At 35.9% G+C, this 19752-nt stretch overlaps 1 protein-coding gene across 1 annotated transcript in view; it reads left to right on the top strand.

Annotated features, from left to right (window-relative positions):
* LOC309474450 (uncharacterized protein) overlaps positions 1-16303 on the top strand; it is a 143760-nt gene extending 127457 nt beyond the window's left edge. Inside the window, exon 5 of the mRNA XM_082137051.1 lies at positions 15262-16303. Coding sequence (XP_081993177.1) covers positions 15262-15397 — 136 coding nt within the window. The 3' untranslated portion in view covers positions 15398-16303. The remainder of the gene's footprint in view (positions 1-15261) is intronic.
* The last annotated feature ends 3449 nt before the right edge of the window (positions 16304-19752 follow it).

Genomic DNA, 19752 nt, shown 5'->3' with positions numbered 1-19752 from the left:
TGTGTGTGTGTGTGTGTGTGTGTGTGTGTGTGTGTGTGTGTGTGTGTGTGTGTGTGTGTGCGCGTGCGCGTGCGCGTGCGCGTGCGTGTGTGTGTACCGTATGCGTGTGTGCCGTATTTGTTGCAGGCCACTGTTGCCTCAAGTCATTACTAATGCTTGATTAAAGTTGAGATCAATTTGATTAGATTTCAATCAGCCCTTTACCATCTCACTCTTAATTTACTTCTGTATGCCCACCATTATAATCAGTAAAGCAATAAGCCAACTGTAGGGAAATGAGATCACATGAGGTTCCTTTCGTCTATGTTTGTGTATATTGCCTATGTAAGTAGGTTATGTAGTGTTGTAGAACCTAATTATCATATTGCATGAGCAGTGAGCATGAGCGCATGCAATCATTTTTCTTTTAAAGGAGATATGCATTATTAGTAGCCTATACTCAGTCATACACACTCAGCTTGGAAATCTAGCCTAGAAAGAGTCAGTTTTCCTACAGATGGCTGAAGGTGTGTGCGATATTGACATGATCAATGAGGTGTAAAATTAAAAGCTATATTGATCCCATTTCCCCTTCGTTCATTTGTTATACATATATATGTGCAACTCAATAGCCAAGCTTAACTAATTTTCCTGTATTTTCCAATGAGTGGAGCATATGAAGTTAATAGGTAACTCATTTAGATGTTATCAGTATGACAAGTCATTAGATGAAATACATGACACATGCAGCTCATGAGCCTGGTGGATATTTCTCCTTTAAAAAAGAAAAGAAAAACACAATGATAAATGGGAAAAATAGCCAAACACTAATATAACACTTTGATAAAAATGAAGTGTGTGTCCTGTCCACATGATATGTATCATATTTAGTGAGTGTGTCTTAAACTGATGTTATTAAAATATTGGTCGGTCTGCATTACAATAATGATGGGAAATTAATTTTCTCACTCTTCAAGGTCTTTTGAGATATTTTAGGAATGAATGAGTAGCGTTTTGTGTTGCTCTCTGTTGAAAACTTCAGAGCTAGAGATTTTTATTTATTTATTTATTTATTTTTTGGAAGAGAAAAAAGAAAAATCCACACAATCAATAAAACCTATGAGAGCAGCATCCATTACTGTAAAAGCTGTAACAATAATAAAAATGCCCATTTTTTCCATCCAGTTGGGCGGTATGGTTGCAAAACCGTTCACATGCTTCCTCACTGATTCAAAAAAACGTGACAAATCCATAATCCAATAACAGAGAATAGCTTTTTTTGTATGTCTGATTATCTGACTATCCCCTATTTGTATTTCTGTAATGTCTTTCATTTTCACTGAAAAAAAATTACTGTAATTTATATCAAAACCCATTTTCAGATCGAACAGTAATAAGTTGCTGAGCTCGTCCTGTCAACAACTGACAAGAAAACAAATTTAATCTGAAGTGTTATTTTCCTCCGAGAACAGGTTCATAAAATACATTCATTTCTGACTTATGACAACTCTCTTGCCTGATTCTGAATCGCTTTATAAAGATCTGAAATGAACAGGTCATAAAGAGAGGCCAGGTGTTTTTGAAAAGAAGCAGTTTTATCCTGTTGCTCCTGAGCATCGCTGTTCATTTTGCCTTTATTTGAAGAGAAGCCTTCATTTATCGCATTTATTGTATTTTATTCCTTCAGGTTTGTCTGTTTAATACAGAGAAATAATCTTTGTACTGTTTCAATTAAAGTAAAAACAGAATACACATACTTTCTCTCTCTCTCTCTCTCTCTCTCTCTCTCTCTCTCTCTCTCTCTCTCTCTCTCTCTCTCTCTCTCTCTCCCTCTCCTGCTAGGTTTTATAAGAGTGTTTTTCAGTTTTAATATAAGTAATTGGAAAAATGCTCCGGGTGCTTCAAGTCATTAGTAAATGAGCAGTCTGCTTTTATTAGCATCCGACTTGTAAATAATGCATTAAACTCCTGAAATAAACATGATCAACTCTGCTCTGTATCCATAATAAAAAAAATAAAAAAAATACATTGCTTGACTTCCACAATTGATATGTACATTTATGATATTTGTGAAAACAGTGATACAAATTCACAGTGGGTGCCTTTTCAGAATAATGAGGGAAATTAAATGTTGTGATATGTGCAATAATTGTTCCAATACACCCCCACCCCCCTCTTAATTTCTTTGTTTGAGAAAAAAGAAATTGGGGCTGTTAGTAATCAAGGAAATAGGGCTCATAGGTTTTCTTATTAAACACTTTTTCAGCTAGGAATGTGCCTTGTGAACTGGTAATTAATATTGTGGCTGGGCTGGTAATTTGCTCTCACGCCATTATACTGTTGTTCCAGCCGTTATCCACACTAGTAATGAGCTGTAATTTTACAACGGGAAATTGGTTTATGTTTAAACAACACATTAAATTGTTAGAGAGAAGCATCAGGCTAAAGTACTGCATTTCTTTACATATCGCGCCTTATATTTTGGGCCAGAAAAAAAGGCCTTTTTAAGCATAATACAATGTTGTTTTAAGCCCAGGTTTACCATGAAGGATAAAATGTTGTATCTTGGTCATATCAAACATTTGTCCTAAGTACACTGGTCCATATCCATCACGAGTGTAGTTACCACTAGTTCTATTAAGAGCAAGGCCAATAAAAACATTTGCACACATTACTGCTAATCTACAGCCTGTTCTGTCAAATACTCCATTTGCATGATTTTAAAGTGCCTATATACACTATTTCCCATGTTAGATGCATATAACTACTAGAAAAAGAAACCAGACACAACCACATGTACACCTGAGAGATGTAAATTATTGACAGCAAAATCAAACCCGGAGAACAAAATATGTAGAATTAAAGAGCAGAAGGAGCTGTGGATTGTATAATGGCTCTTTGAAAGTAGCCAATCAGATGGCTTGGATTCTTTTTAGATTTATAGTTTTACTGGTCCACTGCTCATCTCATCCTGTTGATAAACCTGTGATTAAGAACAATACACTGTTTCTAACAGTTATAGCATACACTACCATTCAAGGGTTTGGGATCTGCAAGATTTTTATTCAGTAAGGTTCCATTAAATTGATCAAAAGTTACAGTAAAGACATTTCAAAAGATTTATTTTTCCACATTAATGCTGTTGTTTTGAAATTTGTTAATCAAAGAATCCTTAAAAAATGCACACAGTTTCCACAAATATATCAACAGTTTTCAACATTGATAAAGATAAGAAATGTCACTTGAGCACCAAAAAGCTTATTAGAATGATTTCTGAAGGATCATGTGACACTAAGATTAATTACATGTTAAAATGTATTGAAATAGAAAACAGTTTTTTTTTATAATTGTAATAATATTATATTTTAATATTTCACAATATTACAGTTTTACTGTATTTTTCATCAAACAAATGCAGCCTTGGTGAGACTTCTTTCCGAAACGTAAAAAAAAAAAAGAATTGTTGGGCAAGTACATAAGTCTCCTTATGTCATTATGTCAAACTTTTGTAACATTATTTTTTATTTATTTGTTTATTTCAAACAATAGTGAAAAATTGTTTCCTGCTCACGAACATTCATCTCTTTATTCATTTAAATATATATATATTTTTTAGGAGAGGTACGTTTTGATGTCATCAGTGACTTTTGCTGTAATAAAATGATTGTAATTACAGTAGACTGGTACACCTCAAACCATCATATTCATTCAACTCGCGTAACTCAACGTGCTGTCCTAACCCTAACTCCTAGTGGCCAATTTTTTCATACAGCACCTTTAAACATTTATTGTTATGTTTTTATTATTTCCTCAAAATGATAAAAAAAATATTATAATAATAATAAAATGCTTTGGTAACATTTTATTTTTAATGGTCCCTTTTAGACATTCTATAACTAGCCTATAAGTAACATTGCAACTACATGTTAACGTATTCTACTAACCCGAACCATAACACCTTAATTAACAGTCTACTAATACTCTAACAAGAGTTAGTTGACTTGTAGTTGCAAAGGTACTTATAGTTAGTAGAATGTCAGTGAAACATTGAAATAAAGTGTAACCAATGTTTTTCCTCAGCCTCCTGTTATATCAGCTTTGACACTTTTTTTTTTTTTTTTACCTTTGTTTTTGTGTAAAACACAACATGTGTAAGTGTAAAAGGTATGTCTTACAATCATATTATATGTGTGTGCACCAATCTGCATGTGCATATGTATGTGATTACCAGCAGGGCAGAGGGGGGGCCGTTTTGATGCATTGCACCCCAGGTGCAATCTATGCAAATGAGCAGACAATTGTAGAATGTTCGTATAACGAATTCCACCTCTTGATAATTGCATGGGAGTTATTTATTACCAAAAAGCTATCTGATATCTTGTGTAAGACCAGCCTTGTGTAACAAGTTGACATCCCATCTCATTAAGTGTAGCTTGCATAAAGGATGTTATGTGGAGCAAGAAACCCCTATTTTGGGAACTTGAAATGTCCACAGATGCATGCAATGTCTTCTGGATACATATTATTATCTCGCTTACTGTTGTTAGCGCTCAAGTAAAGTGGAACTAGCCCAACACCAAAGAAAAATGTAACCCGTATTTAATGTAATTTGGGTTGTACAGTATTACTTGTTACCTTGCATAGTTTTGTTCATGGTTTTTAGAATGAGGGGGTCTCAAGCAACCTGTACATGTTGGCATATTGACATGCTGTATAAGAGTGTCTATGAGAAAGAAAAGGAAACATCTTTTAAAGTATAGTTTAAAAAAGTGTCAAATTCTTAGTCGTGTGCTCTGTGTATCCATGTTGGTTTCGTATGTATTTGAACAACTTTTCTACCATGTTCAAATCTTAATCTTTTTATTTTTTTTATAAAGTAATTTTAAGTACTTATGATATCATTGTGAATGAATAATTCATCAATATTAACATTTTGGAGGAGTCACAGCACATGATATTTAATAGTCAAATTATTAGACCGTGTGACTTTTCTGTGGAGAAAACCCTTTCAAATAAATATAAACTGCAATGCACTTTTGTTCTAATAAAAAAAATACAAAAATCTATGCCAAACTAATAATTACAGCGTTATTATTTTCAAGCGTCTTATTCTTTTAATGAGGATTTTTTTTTTCATCATTATAATATCAGGACAGTTATATAACCTTGACAGCTGTATAACAAGTAACCATAGAAGAGGTGTATTCAATAGATAGAAAGAAAAAAATCATCACATAAGTGACCTAAATTGTTGAAGTGACAGATAAATTTGCACAGTAAAGTCACAGCCTTCAATGTTAACAACAACAGATACTGGAAGCATTTTCTCATTGTTTTTTTGTTTTTAGTTTTTTCCTGCTGTCCTGCGACTCATTTTTGGATTACAACCCACTGCTCTAGTGCAGTTCCATTTATAAGAAACCCCAGCGTTACTTTTTTGCTCCTTTAAAAAGAACAACAATTGTGGTATGCAAATGAAAATCCAGTCAGCTAATCCATCATCAAACAATACAGTAGAATTAGACATCAGAATGGGCACTGGAATAGGAAGAGACTGGAACAGGACTCATAATGTTCCCGATGGCTGTGTAATGGCACTCTTTTATTGGGTTATGATGCACTGCCACAATCTGTTTCTCTCCTTAACTTTCACTCATTGGCACTCTTCCCGTCTCGGTCATTTCCGATCTTTATGCCATTTCACTACAATTATCCTCTCATTTCTGGTCTTTGTTTTTTCCGTACACTGTCTACGGTTGGGAGGTGTGTGCATGTGTGTGTGCATGAGGCACAGAGAAGGGGATTTGCCCCATGGTGCCCATGCTGCCCGTGGTGTGCCAGTGTCCTGCTGCCTACTGTCAGGGTGCGTCTCAGTCAGCGAGGACCCTTGGGGGACTGTAGGCCCCCGCTTAGGGACCAACCCCTGCTACCCACCCTCAGCGTCTCATCTGAGCTTCTGTCATCTTAACCTTTGGAAAAGCGCTCGGAGACAACCGTTTAGGAAAACAAAAGAAAAAAACACCCTCTTCTCTGCATGTCTCCTGACCTTTCCCGGTTATGTTCATCTCATTTTAGGAAACTACTTATTTATTTATCACAATAGCTTATTAATGTAGGGTTGCTGTCGTGGTAATATGCACATTTTGTCCTAAGGCAGAATAAAATTGCAGTGACATTAAAGGCATCTGGAAATTGAGGGCATTTTTGGAAACATTATGTGGGGATGCGACAGTCAGGATTGTTTGACCCTCACACTTTTCTGTTCAGGTTCTTGAAGATACTGAATGATCTACTGCAGTCTCTTGTCTAGGATCAACGGTGACGTGGTGTTTCTGAATAACAAAGGTTGTTTGATGCTTTTGTCCAAACTGATACAGATTCACCCCAGGGTCGAGGCCACTCCATTTGTTTGATCTTCAAATCTACCCACAAGTCATAAAGCCCATATGTATAACAGAAGAAAGTGCTGTGTGATCTGGATGATTAAATTCCACCTCATAAAACTGAACAAACACAGACTGCATTGCACTGTATCTACATGTTGTTTGAGTAGGGCATGTAATTGTAATGCATTTGCTGATGGTCTGCTAGGTTCAGGGAGCACTCAGTGATAAACAATAGGGTTCTTGTGAGTCCCCAGGCTGTGAACAAGTAGAGTCAGATCTTTATCACAACCAATTACTCAGGGTTATGGTCAGGGTCCAGTTGAAGGGGCTAGGCCTTTTCCGAACCTTTCTTCATTCTCTGAACCTCCATCCGTCTTCAAGTAAAAGAAAATGCTAGCAAAAATCAATTACTGTCCAAAAATAATTTGTTAACTTTGCAAATTAATACCTTAGTGTGAAATGTTTGCTGTAACTTGTGACTTAACGCAACTTGCATGACTGTTTTCAATCAGGTTTCCCTAATCACTCCTTCAGCCATTGGTTGAAAATTTGGGACAAAGCCTAGTTTCTATTGGTTGATATCACAGTCATGTTCAGTTTGTTTCAGTTTTCTTGGACTTTCTGTTTGTTTCCATTCATCACATGTGTTCCTTTGTTCTAGTTTCCCGCCACTCATCAGTCACTATGGACCCTAACACTAATCATCACAACTGTTTGTCTTTTAGTTAATCATCACTGTGTATTTAAGTTCCTGCCTGTGTTCTGTTCAGTGTCCGCTATTGTTCGTGTTCGTGTTTATGTTTACACGCTGTCTCACATGTTGGCTGTCTATTTGGATTTATCTATTAAATCTGTTATACTAGCTTCATATTCGTTTTCGGATCAAAGTGTTACGGTTGGGATGCTTAAACAAAGTGATGTTTTGGTGGTGCCACAGAAACACACATCTACTTTTTAGGGAGTCATCCTACAAATTACTTATAGCAATATTATATATACTTTTTGGATGCTAAAAATATATAGCATCAGGTATAGTATAGGAAACCATTGCTTAGCACTTACAGGAAGTCATGGCTTACTACTTGCATTAAGTATTTCTAATTGCTTAACTTAAAAATGTACAACATAAATGGGAAAATATTATATTTATCTCTCTAATTCAACCATTATTTCTGTCATTTTACATGAAATTTTACATGCTGTCAACAAATGACAGCATGTAAAATGTCATGTAAAATGACAGAAATGGGTGTGTTTTTGACAACTGTCAGTCCTCCACAGTGAAAAATATAGATAATTCAGCACAAACTGTTTAGATGAGCTCAAGTACTATTACACCAAAACAGTAATGATGATATTTGAGATGTGATGATGCAGGTTTTACTTCACATGAGGCCTCTGTGTCAGCCATGATGAGTGAGGACAGGGTTCTGCCACAGGTTTCTCATCTTGCACAGACAGCAAGTCTGATGACACTAGCCTTGAGCTCTGCTCATGTGCCCCCCTTTCAGTCCCACCGTCTCACTGTCAAGCAGGAAAACTCCCCCGACCGCTCCAACCCGGCGCTGCACATTTTCATACTCGGAGCCCGGAGGTTAAAATCGCTCATTACGCCGCCTGAGATTTATTAAAATAGATTACAGAAATGTTAATTAAGTCATTAATTACATTATTTAATCAGCATTGACAGATAATGCGGTGAGCATTTGTGGTTTGAAGGGGGGGAGCTGACAAACTTGGGGGAGGGTTGGTGTCGGATGTGTGTGCACGAATGTGCTATACTCTTAAGGTATTAAATTTGACATGATGGTTTCTGATATACAGAATGTCCAGGTCTACTACCATGGATCATACAAACCATGGGGACAGCAGTAAACTTAGTTTATTTTTGTCATCCATACATCATGTAAACATATGCACCTTTTATGGAATCATAGGTGGAAATATGATAATAATGGTAGTAAAAGTTAGATTTTCAAGTCAAGTAATGCAGCTTTACTAAAAAAAAAAATAAAAAAAAAAAATGATGGTCATGTTTATAATATCTTTATATCTTCATGCCATATAGTCACATTTAGCAGATTGGAGCTGGGTGATAATATAATTTACATTTTGTGATGATATAGTAATGCAGCCAAGATTTGCTTTATTAGTACATATTGCATTATGCTTTATGTATGTGGATAAAAGTGGATGTTATATAAATTAAACTTTATATAGAGCTGTGCGATAAAGTTTACATTTTGCGACGATATAAACCACCATGCAGTTGAGATTTGCTATTGTATAAATCGCTTTACGTGAGTATACTATATTTTGCAGATCAAGTTGGGTGTATGATATATCCAACCTTATATAATATTGTTTACATTTTGCAGTGATAAAAACAATTACACCGCCGAGATGTGCAATATAGTATATATCGCATTACGTGACTACACTGTATGCAGGGCTTGACATTATTAATTTTTTTGCTCACCAGCCACTGTGGCTAGCGGTTTTCCAAAGTTACTAGCCACTCAGCATTCATTGATGACACAATTTTGACATCGATACCATGGGGAAAAACTGCCATACACATATTTGTTATATTATCTCATAATTTGCCAGCAGGTACTGTATATTAGGCCGCTGTCACTTTAAGACCTGACACGCGGATCCATTATATAATGTTACACATACATTTTCTTTCTCAACTGTTTACGTTCACTTAAAACATAACTGACAATGTTTACGTGAATACTCGCCAAGACCGGCATTTTGACATTATTTTGTGTATTTGACTGTTTAGTGCAATAAGCTGCGAAAATGAACTAATTTTAGTACTGAGAGGCGGCTTTATGTGTGTGCACTTTGGGTGTGAGCACAAAATCTGCAGGAATAACTAAAATTGTGCTCAATATGTGCAATCCCTTTCCAAAAATTCAAGTCCTGTAACAACAACTATATTAATCCGGAGCAAATGAAACGAGTGAGTGAGGGGAGGCAGGTTTGTGTGTCAACTCGCTGTCAACTAACTCTCATTATAGCAGATTGTCTGCTTAATATCTGTTAACACTTTATTGTGGTGGTCCCCCAAAAGACTTACTGTAAGTTTTGCTTACTATAAGTAGCTTTGCAAGTACTGTACATGTCAACTTATTCTACTAACCCTAACCCCTTATTCTACTAACCCTAACCCTACACCTAACAGTCTACTAATACCAAAGACTTATACAGAAAGATGGTGCACTCATATTACTATGAATGGGAGAAAGTGCAATATGGCAGAATAAGTCAAGTCAAGTTTATTTGTATAGCGCTTTTCACAATACAGATTGTATCAAAGCAGCTTCACAGTATTAAATTAAAATAATACAACAAAGTTTTTTTCAAGAGGAATTTATTGATTGATAAAATTAAATTAAATATCCCCAAAATATCCCCAACTGAGCAAGCCAAAGGCAACAGTGGCAAGGAACCGAAAAACTTCATCAAGTGACCTAATGGTGTCCTAAAACTCCATCAGGTGACCTAATGGAGAAAAAAAAACCTTGGGAGAACCCAGGCTCAGTCGGGGGCCAGTTCTCCTCTGGCATTTATGAGCTAGAGGCCGGATTGTAGTTTGAACTGTAGGATTATATGAATGCCTGGCTGAAGAGATGCGACTTTAATCTAGTTTTAAACTGGGAGAGCGAGTCTGAGCAACGAACAGTATCAGGAAGACTATTCCAGAGTTTTGGAGCCAAATGTGAAAATGCTCTCCCTCTGGTGGTTCTGGATATCCTAGGACCAAAAGCCTTGAATTTAGTGATCTTAAAGAGCGCGATGGATTATAGGGTATAAGTCCCACCTTCTAAATAAAAGAGCCAATCACCGATTGGTAAAGTCATTGTGTCACTGCAGATGCCGTTAGAACCTCCGGTTCCTATAGAAACAGTAATGTGTTCTGCATTTAGGACTGCGCATGTGCATTAGCTTGGTCCAGCCTGAAAAATGCAGTTTTGATTTGAACGTTTAGAAACAAAATTTACAAGACAGTTGTTTTCATTGGTGATTTCAAATATGAAATGTAATTGTAAGCTTGGCAAACAGTTTTGGAGAATTTGATGTTTCCCCATTCAAAGAGATAAGAGCTGCACTTGCATGCCTGAGAGGCGTTTCAAAAACGGCCCCAGAGTGAAATGACTTGTCTTAAAGGGAGTTTGCTAGTTAGTTTAAATGTATGTGCAATGCTACTTATAGTCAACAGAATGTCTAGTGGACCATCAAAATAAAGTTTAACCGAGATTTTCTATATGGGAGCAAATTTACTATACACACTAGTTAAAGGATTAGTTCACAATGAAAATGACCCCATGATTTACTCACCCTCAAGCCACCCTAGGTGTATATGACTTTCTTCTTTCAGATGAATACAATCAGAGTATTCTGATGGCAGTGGATTGCAACCAACAGATTGAAGCTCAAAAAAGTGCATTCCTCCACTATAAACAAACTCCAAATGGCTCCGGAGGGTTAATAAAGGCCTTCTGAAGCAAAACTATGAGTTTGTGTAAGAAAAATATTCATATTTAAAACTTTATAAAATAACTAGCTTCCGGCCAAACAAACATACGGATCTGACTTAAATGAAAAGCACAACTTGTGCGAGTAATGTGACGTACTGCTGATATTTACGCTACACCATGACACGCTACTTCCAACCTCATAAGTTGCGTATGGCCGTTTGACCGGAAGCTAGAATATTACTTCGTAACGTGTTAAATATGAATATTTTTCTTACATCGTTTTGCTTCAGAAGGCCTTTATTAACCCACCGGAGCCGTTTGGAGTTTGTTTATGATGGACGGATGCATTTTTTTGAGCTTCAATCTGTTGGTTGCAATCCACTGCCATTATCAAGCTTGAAAGAGCCAAGACATTTTTTTATGTAACTTTGATTGTATTCGTCTGAAAGAAGAATGTCATATACACCTAGGGTGGCTTGAGGGTGAGTAGATCATGGGGTAATTTTCATTTTAAAGTGATCCACTCCTTTAAAACAAGTTCATATTACTTAATTGTTTCTGTTCTGTTGACATTACTCATTTTGACTGAGTTTTTATTACTTTTCTTCGTATTCTGTTACTTAAATCATTGCAACTAAGTTCACTGAACTCAGTTATTTTTGTTCAGCGAAAAAGGTAGAAAATGTGGTTCATTTGCACATACGCAGTAGAAGATAGCAGGAAGACACATGCAGAGAGCACGAGCACCCATTTGTGCCAGTTTCAACTGACTTTTGCGTTCTTGTTTTGTGTTGTTAAATGGAGTTAAGTGCTTTGACAGTCTATTGGATAAAAGTGACAACATGGGCATGGAGGCCATTAGCATATAGTAACACTGTGTTCCTTTGCTCCTTCTGTGTGCTCCAGTTTTTATTCCACAATTTTAAATATTTCATTCTGGGGAAGCATTTGGAGGAAGCATTTGGAGTGACATTTGGCAAAGGCCTCAAACCATATTTCCAAGCTGTTTAGAAAGAAAATACAAGGGGAGCGATCACGAGATGGATTACCAGGGAGGCGATACTGTGAACTTCCTTATCTGTTGACAGCTTAGTTACCGTTAAGAACAAGAAATGTGTTTTTCAATTCAGCCAGAATGGAGCTCTCCTTTGTCCCCATAGACCTGCATTACGGGATTGTGCGATCGGACCTGATAACTCTCAAATAACTGGCCTTGAAAATGAGTTTGGAAGAACGCTTGATTTGGTCTGCGATTCGGATTATTTATTGGCTACAAAGTTTGCCGAGTACTTTTCAACAGAAATGTGCAAAACAATTAAAGTTCCGTTCCTGAGCTTCAATGTCACATTTTAAAGGACAAATATCCACATACACAGATGGACGTTCAAATGCGTCAACATATTGCTTGAGGATTTTTTTTTATCTCATTTGGCCAGGGTGAATTAATATGTGTTAATTATGATGTGACATCTGCAGATTCTATTCAAATGTGGTTAGCCATTTGTGAATCTCCATGTGAATTTCATTACTCAGGGGCTGGGTTCGGAAAAAGAGACATTTTTAATGCAATGATGTTTTTCAGGGTCAAGAGTGATCGAATAACAAATTGACACTCCGTTAATTACTATTTCAGATGAAGTAAACACTTTATCAAAGCTTTTGAAGTGCACTGTAACCTGGGAATGATAGTGTCTAAATGGCTCTTCTCGATTGTGACAACTTCTTTGAGGTTGCCTGGCAACTTGTGAGTGGCCCAACTCTTCAGATGGAGAGGCTCTTGATTGTTGAGCTGAGTGACTGTTGAAATGAATCTCAGAATGCTTCTCTGAATGTTTTTAGTTGTCACCACCCTTGAAGTCTCAGAGACTACTTGTTTCAAGATAATTTGTGTCATGGCGAGTCACTAACTTTAAGTTCTTCTTTTAACCAATGCAATTGCATTGTCGTCAGCTACTTAAAAATAAATATATAAAAATATATATATAAAAAATGTGAGAGGTATAATGTGAAAGAAACAGCCTCGCACGTACCATTTACTTTTTACACTTTCAAATGTTTGAGTTTGCAGGGTAAATGAAGTCATCCAAGCACTGTAGTAATTGGCACTTTAATATCACCTCATAAATGTGCGTCTCACTTTGAAGGTGTTCTGACCAGATTCTTTCAGATTTGCCTTCTCTCTCTTCAACACTTTCTAAACTGTTTCTGTAATTAAACAGCTACATAAATGTGGCAGAGTGACAGTTTGGGTGATGTTTCACTTAGAGGTCCACAATATGTCTTTTGAAGATGATTGCTTGTCTAAATCCAATATGCTAGGATCTGCCTGGAGTAAGGAAGCAGTGAATAAATTGTTGTAGAAAGGCATATCTGGTCATTTATGGATCTCAAGAGGATTTTTCAGGGCTCCCGTGGGACCTGTAAGAGAGAGGGAAGGCAAATTGGATAATAATGAGATTAAGGTTGCTTAAACATGCAAGACCAATTACGGTATGTATGAATATAGAACCATTTTGCATTACTACTAGTTTTAAGTTCATATCCTCAGTAACATTCATCTCTACATCTCCTCACATCTCAGTATCCACCCAACAGCAGTAGTTAACTCTGTTGAGTTATAAAGGCCCTAATCTGGTGGAGTCAGACTTTTAACTAAGCGGACCAAGTTCTATTCCACATTACAGCTTATTCTGACCCAGAACTTGCTTAGACAGGAAATGACCATCGCACCAACATGTAAAGGAACCAACAGTTTTTGTTTTACATGCCATTTTGAAGTGCATTTTTCTGAAAAAAATGTTATAGCACAATAATAATAATAATAAAAAGACATTTTATTTAAAAAATATATATATATTAATTTTAAAACTATAATAGTGCAGAAGTCTCCAAAAAAAACAAACAAAAAAAAACACTGAAAAATAGCATAATAAACTATTTTACAGATGCACTACTGTTCAGAAGTTCAGTAAAAAAAAAAAATCCTTTGTTCATTAAGGACACATTAAATTGATCAAAAGTGACGATAAAGTCATTTATAATGTTAAAAAATATTTATATTTAAAATAAATGCTTTTAAACTTTTTATTCATCAAAGAATCCTGAAGAAAAATGCATTATGGTATCCAAAAAAATATTAAGCAGCACAACTGTTTTCAGCAGTGATAATAATAATAAATGTTTCTTTAGCACCAAATCAGCATATAATGTTTTCTGAAGGATCATGTGATACTCAAGACTGAGTAATGGCTGCTGAAAGTTCAGATTTGCCATCACAGGAAGAGGTTAAATTTTTAAATATATGAATCAAGAATATAATATATATAAGAAGTCTCTTATGCTCATCAAGCCTGCAGTTAAAAAAAAAAAAAAAGGTAATATTATGAAATATTATTACAATTTAAAATAATGGTTCTCTTTTTTAATATATTTTAAAATTTAATTTATTTTTGTGATGCAAAGCTGAATTTTCGTCAGCAAGTACTCCAGTCTTTGGTGTCTTATGATCCTTCAGAAATCATTCTAATATGATGATTTGATACTCAGTTATTATCAATGATGGAAACAGTTGTGCTGTTTAATATATTTTTTTGGAATACTTTTTTCAGGATTCATTGATGAGTAAAACGTTAACAGCATTTATTCATAAAAACAGCATTTATTCTAAATAAAAACATTTCTAACAATATAAATCGTTACCATCACCTTTTATCAATTTAACGCATCCTTGTTGAATTAAAGTACTAATTTCTTTAAAAAAAAAAGTTATTGTTCCCAAACTTTTGAACGGTAGTGTATATTGTTACAAAAGATTTCTATTCTAAATGAATACAGTTCTTTTTAACTTTTTATTCATCAAATAATCCTGAAAAAAGTATCTCAGGTTATAAAAAAATATATTAAGCAGCACAACTATTTCCAACATTGATCATAAATCAGCAATTACATTTTAAAGTATATTAAAAAAGAGAACCATTATTTTAAATTGTAATAATATTTCATAATATTACTGTTTTTTTTTTGTTTTTTTTTTTTTTAACTGCAGGCTTGATGAGCATAAGAGACTTCTTTCAAAAACATTAACAATAGTAATGTTTCCAAACTTTTGACTGGTACTGTATATATATATATATTTAATTTTTTAAATAAAAAAAAAAAAAAAAAAATTATGTAATAATATTTTACAATATTACTGTTTAACTTTGTTATTGATCAAATGTAGCTTTGGTGAGCATAAGGGACTTCTTTCAAAAAATCCTACCAACCCTTTGAATGTTAGTGTATAACTCAGAATACTAAGCAGAAATATAATGCTTGACTTGTGGACATCTATTTAACCTGTTACTAAGTGCCATCCTACAATCTTCTACTTGCTGACATTCTTTTTCCTCTTTTTTTTTCCAAAGGTGCATGTGCAGTTACTTCAGCCACCGACTCCAGCGAGCAGCGCAAAGCTCCTTTAGCCTCCAGCCTCGCAGATCTGAAGAGCATGAAGTCCATACCAATCTGAGGCAGTGCGACACGGCAGGGGTCAAAGGTTAGGACTCACCGGCAGTGGCGGGAGAGAGGAGACACTTGGTTATAAGCTCTGAGAGGAGAGGATCAGGGCTGCCACTGATAAATATGACCAGAGGGAATAAGACCTGTGGAGCAGGAAGCAAAAAAAAAAAAAGTGACTTATATAAATGTCTGGAGAGGTCCTGCTGCCGACACTAGCTGAGTTTCAGAAGACGAAACCCAGCGTAAGCAGAAGAAAAACGGAAATGCCACTCTGGTTTCCTGGGTTGAGAATGGATGGATGTTTTTTTTTTTTTTTTTTTTTTTTTTTTTTGGGATGGTATAATCAAACCAGTGTTTAATCAGTACAGTTGAGTTGGTACAAAGCTTTATCAATTTACTTTATCAATATCCCAAAGCACTTTTGCCATATATTAGATTTATATAATTCATTGCACATGTCACTTTTTGATGGCTGACTTTTTCAAGGGATTTTCAGAAGTTCTGAAACTTTCAGAAACAGTGTGATATAATCCAAATATATAAAGTATATTTAACTAAAACATTGCTTGCTTTCTATTTGAATTTCTTTATTTCCACCATCAGTTTATAGGTGTAAAAATATATTTGACAAACTCATAATCAAAACAATTGCCAATGTGGTTGTCCTCATAGGAAATATATCTATATCATGTTAAAGAAATTCATAAAGATGTATGAAGAATTTTCTTTCCTCTCTCTTGCCTGTTCTTCATCTTTGCACTGAGAACAAGTGTAACATTCTCAACCCTTGCAGCGCTCAATAATGTAGCAATATTATAATGACATGACTAATGAGGATTGAGACCATGGTAACAGGTGTTGAGCTTGTTAATAAAAGGAAAGGTGAAGTGCTGTACTTTAGTTACTGTACTCCCACATGTTAATAAAAGTGCCGAGAGCTGAGTGCGAGCTCTTAGTGATCGCTTATCTTTTTCTGTAGAGTGTGTACAATTATTGTGTGTGTAACCTAAATGGATACTTTATTTGATATCTTTCAGTACTTCCCTTCTCACAGGGCTTCTTCCTGTGCCTTGCCCCCGAAGACCACTGCAATTTGACTCACGAAAGTTCCAGTGTGTGTGTTTTTGTACTCAGTTTCACTCGATTTCAAAGTGTTTTAAGATTCAAAAAAGTTTGGGGTCGACAATGAAAGTAGTCTCTTATGTTCACTAAAGCTGCATGTATTTGATCAAATATTAGAAAAATGATTACAATTTATAATAGCTGTTTTCTAGTTTAATATATTTAAAAAATGTAATTTATTCCTGTGATGTTAAAGATGAATTTTCAGCAGTCATTACTCCAGCCTTCAGTGTCACGCGATCCTTCGGAAACCATTCTGATTATTGAAGGAAGATCGTATTGTCAATGTTAAAAACAATTATGCTTCTCAATATTTTTGTGGAAACCATGGTGCATTTTTTAGGATTCTCTGATGAATAGTAAAAGAAATGTAAAAGCCTTTGTCACTCTTGATCAATTTAATGCATCCTTGCTGAATAAATGTATTTCTTTTAAGTAATTAATTTAGTTTTTAGTATTTAGTATTTTCTTTAAAAAAAAAAAAAGGTTACTGACCCCGAACTTTTGAACTATAGTGTACACAGAAATGCCAAAGCACCTACAGTATACACACAACAAAAGCAGTGATTAAATAATAATATTAATAATAATAATAATATGCCAGTAAATAAATAAAAAAATAGATAAAAAAAATTACACTCAAAAAGACGTTAACGAACATATACTGTACGAATAGCAATAACAAAGAACATGGTTACGGTTAAACACACAAAACCCTTAAATATGTTAATCTTTATTAATAATTCTTCTGACACACTTGTTTTCTCCACATATGCTTTACAAGACCACAAGTATTTTGACAGTCCCTCCTAATTAACAGGTTTGACTAGACCCCTTAATTCCAGTAAAGATAAACTTTAATGCTACTGTATGTAGTGACGTTCTAGAGAATTTTGTGCTTTTAACTTTGTAGCAACATTTTGTGCTCCAGCATGACCTGAGTCTGGTGTGGGACTTCATCTGCTGTAAATAAAACCCAGACCTAAACACCCATGGGATGAATTGGAATGCCGAGTGCGAGCCAGACCCCATCGCCTGACCTCACTGATACTCATGTGTAAATGGAAGCATATCTCCACATCCATGTTCCAACATCTATTGTAAAGCCTTCCCGTGGAGTCTGTTAGGGAGGTGTCTACATACTATAGAGACAGAGCGTATTTAGGCCACGCCCACACCCAGGGGGAAAACAATCCCACCGTCTCCATTGACTTTGCATTGCGAGAGGCTGCCTCCTTGTCATTTCTTGCTTCTAACAAAAGACAGACAAATGCCTAAAAGCTGCTGTGACAAGGTGTACAGCAAACAAGCTAAAAAAAAACAGAAATACGTTTTTATTAGCTCTGGACCTCAAAAAACGAGCGTTTAGTACATAAAAGTGGATACAGGCAGTTGAGACAGAGCGTCACGTGTCTCATTACTATGAGAACTAACGTACGCCCGCTGGAGGAGACCGTAATCGGCAACACAGGATAGTTTATCTTACAGAAATATAATATATAAAACTGACATTTGGATATTTGACTCACCAGTGACCAAATGTTTAACTTACTGCACATGTAGTGTATTTTAGTGCATACTGAGTGTCAGGATCCCACAATTTAACCCATTCGTTCCAGCAACCTTCCAGCCTGTATCCACTTTTATGTCCTCAAACGCTCGTTTTTTGGGGTCGACAGCTTATGAAAAATTATTTCTGGGTTTCTTAGCTTGTTTGCTGTACACCTTGTCACATAGCAGCTTTTAGGCATTATTCAGTATTTTGTTAGAAGCAAGAAATGACAAGGAGCAAGAAATCTCGCAATGCAAAGTCAATGAAGACAGTTGGTTTGTTTTCCCCCTTGGTGGGCGTGGTCTTCAGATTATGACGCGTTGCGCTCTGTCTCTATTGGCCATGTACAGTCTTGCTGCATATGTGATTTTATGTTGTTGTGTGCTGTATGTAGAAATCAGAAAGTCATTTTACATCTTACAGAGGTCAGTAAATGCCACTGCATCCCCACTAACATCATCGTGGTCTCCAGTCTGCCCATGCCTTGCGTGTGTGTACTCCCAGAGCTTAGTGTGCACGTACAGGGCCAGATGGGCACTTTCATGAGTGTGTGAGTGTGGATTACTCTGCCTGCTACATCTGGGTCTCCACATGGCACAGCAGACTACGGCAGGAGAGAGAGGCGGGCGGGCGGGCGCTGCCACCCCCTCTTCAAGGATGCCTATATGACAGCCGTGTTCTCCAGCAGGGCACTGGCACAAATGCCAAATGAAAAGGTCACATGTCCCCGCTACAGCCACAGGACCATTGCAAAGCACTCTGCCATTTATATAGAGTTAACCTAACTGTTTTTGAGTAAAACAACCAGGCCATCGACCTCCTGGATGTTCTCAGATATAGGAAAAGTATTTTCATGATTCTGTGAAGTGATGTGTTATTCATATATAAATATATTATTTCATATATAATTTTATAGATTATTAAAATAATTTATATATAAAAGTATAAATTATACGTGTATATACTTAGACTGCCAGACAATGTTTCATCAACACTAATGTTAATTGTAATGATATTAACGATAATGCTGATATCCAGAGCAATATGTTAAAAATGAACATTTATCATTTGGTGCCTTACTGATAAGACTGTGGGGAGTCCATTAGACAAGAACTTTTAAGATCACTAAAGTTCTAAAATTATTACAAAACTTACAATGTGGCTTCTAAAACAATACATTCACTTTAATACACCGTATAGTAAAAAAAAAAAAAAAAAATAGCAATCAACTTGATAAGCCAAAACTGCCTCTGGTGAAGTGTGTACAACAGATAATGTGATTTGTAGGAATCATAATTAAATAGAATGTGCACTATACAGCTTGTTTGTGTCCAGGATGGAGCATGCTTGATATGTATTGTCTCTTGGCCAATTCTGCGGGATGACCTGCATTGTCATTCCCCGCCATTACTGGTGAGATAAACTGGTCATGTGGCTCAAGTGCTTTTCAATTTCCATGGAGTGCAGACTCTCCTCTTGGAAATGTAACAAAAATGCTCTCACCATTAAACTGCAGGTCAAAAATGTAATCAGCTTGGGTCTTGGATGGGCTCAGACATCATAACTAGCTGTTAACCCACAGATGGCAATCTCTTGCACGACAAGCAGAGAACCTCTTGTTTTTCCTTCTCTCTTCCTCACTTTATTTTCTTATCTATCTCGTCTCCCCAACTCAAATTAAGAGCTTAAAATGCCCTGATTATAGAGGAAATGATTTAGTCCC

This window comes from Leuciscus leuciscus, assembly GCF_965113295.1.
Source record: "Leuciscus leuciscus genome assembly, chromosome: 14".
NCBI classification, from domain to species: Eukaryota; Metazoa; Chordata; class Actinopteri; order Cypriniformes; family Leuciscidae; genus Leuciscus; species Leuciscus leuciscus.
This window is presented reverse-complemented; position numbering and strand designations above follow the sequence as displayed.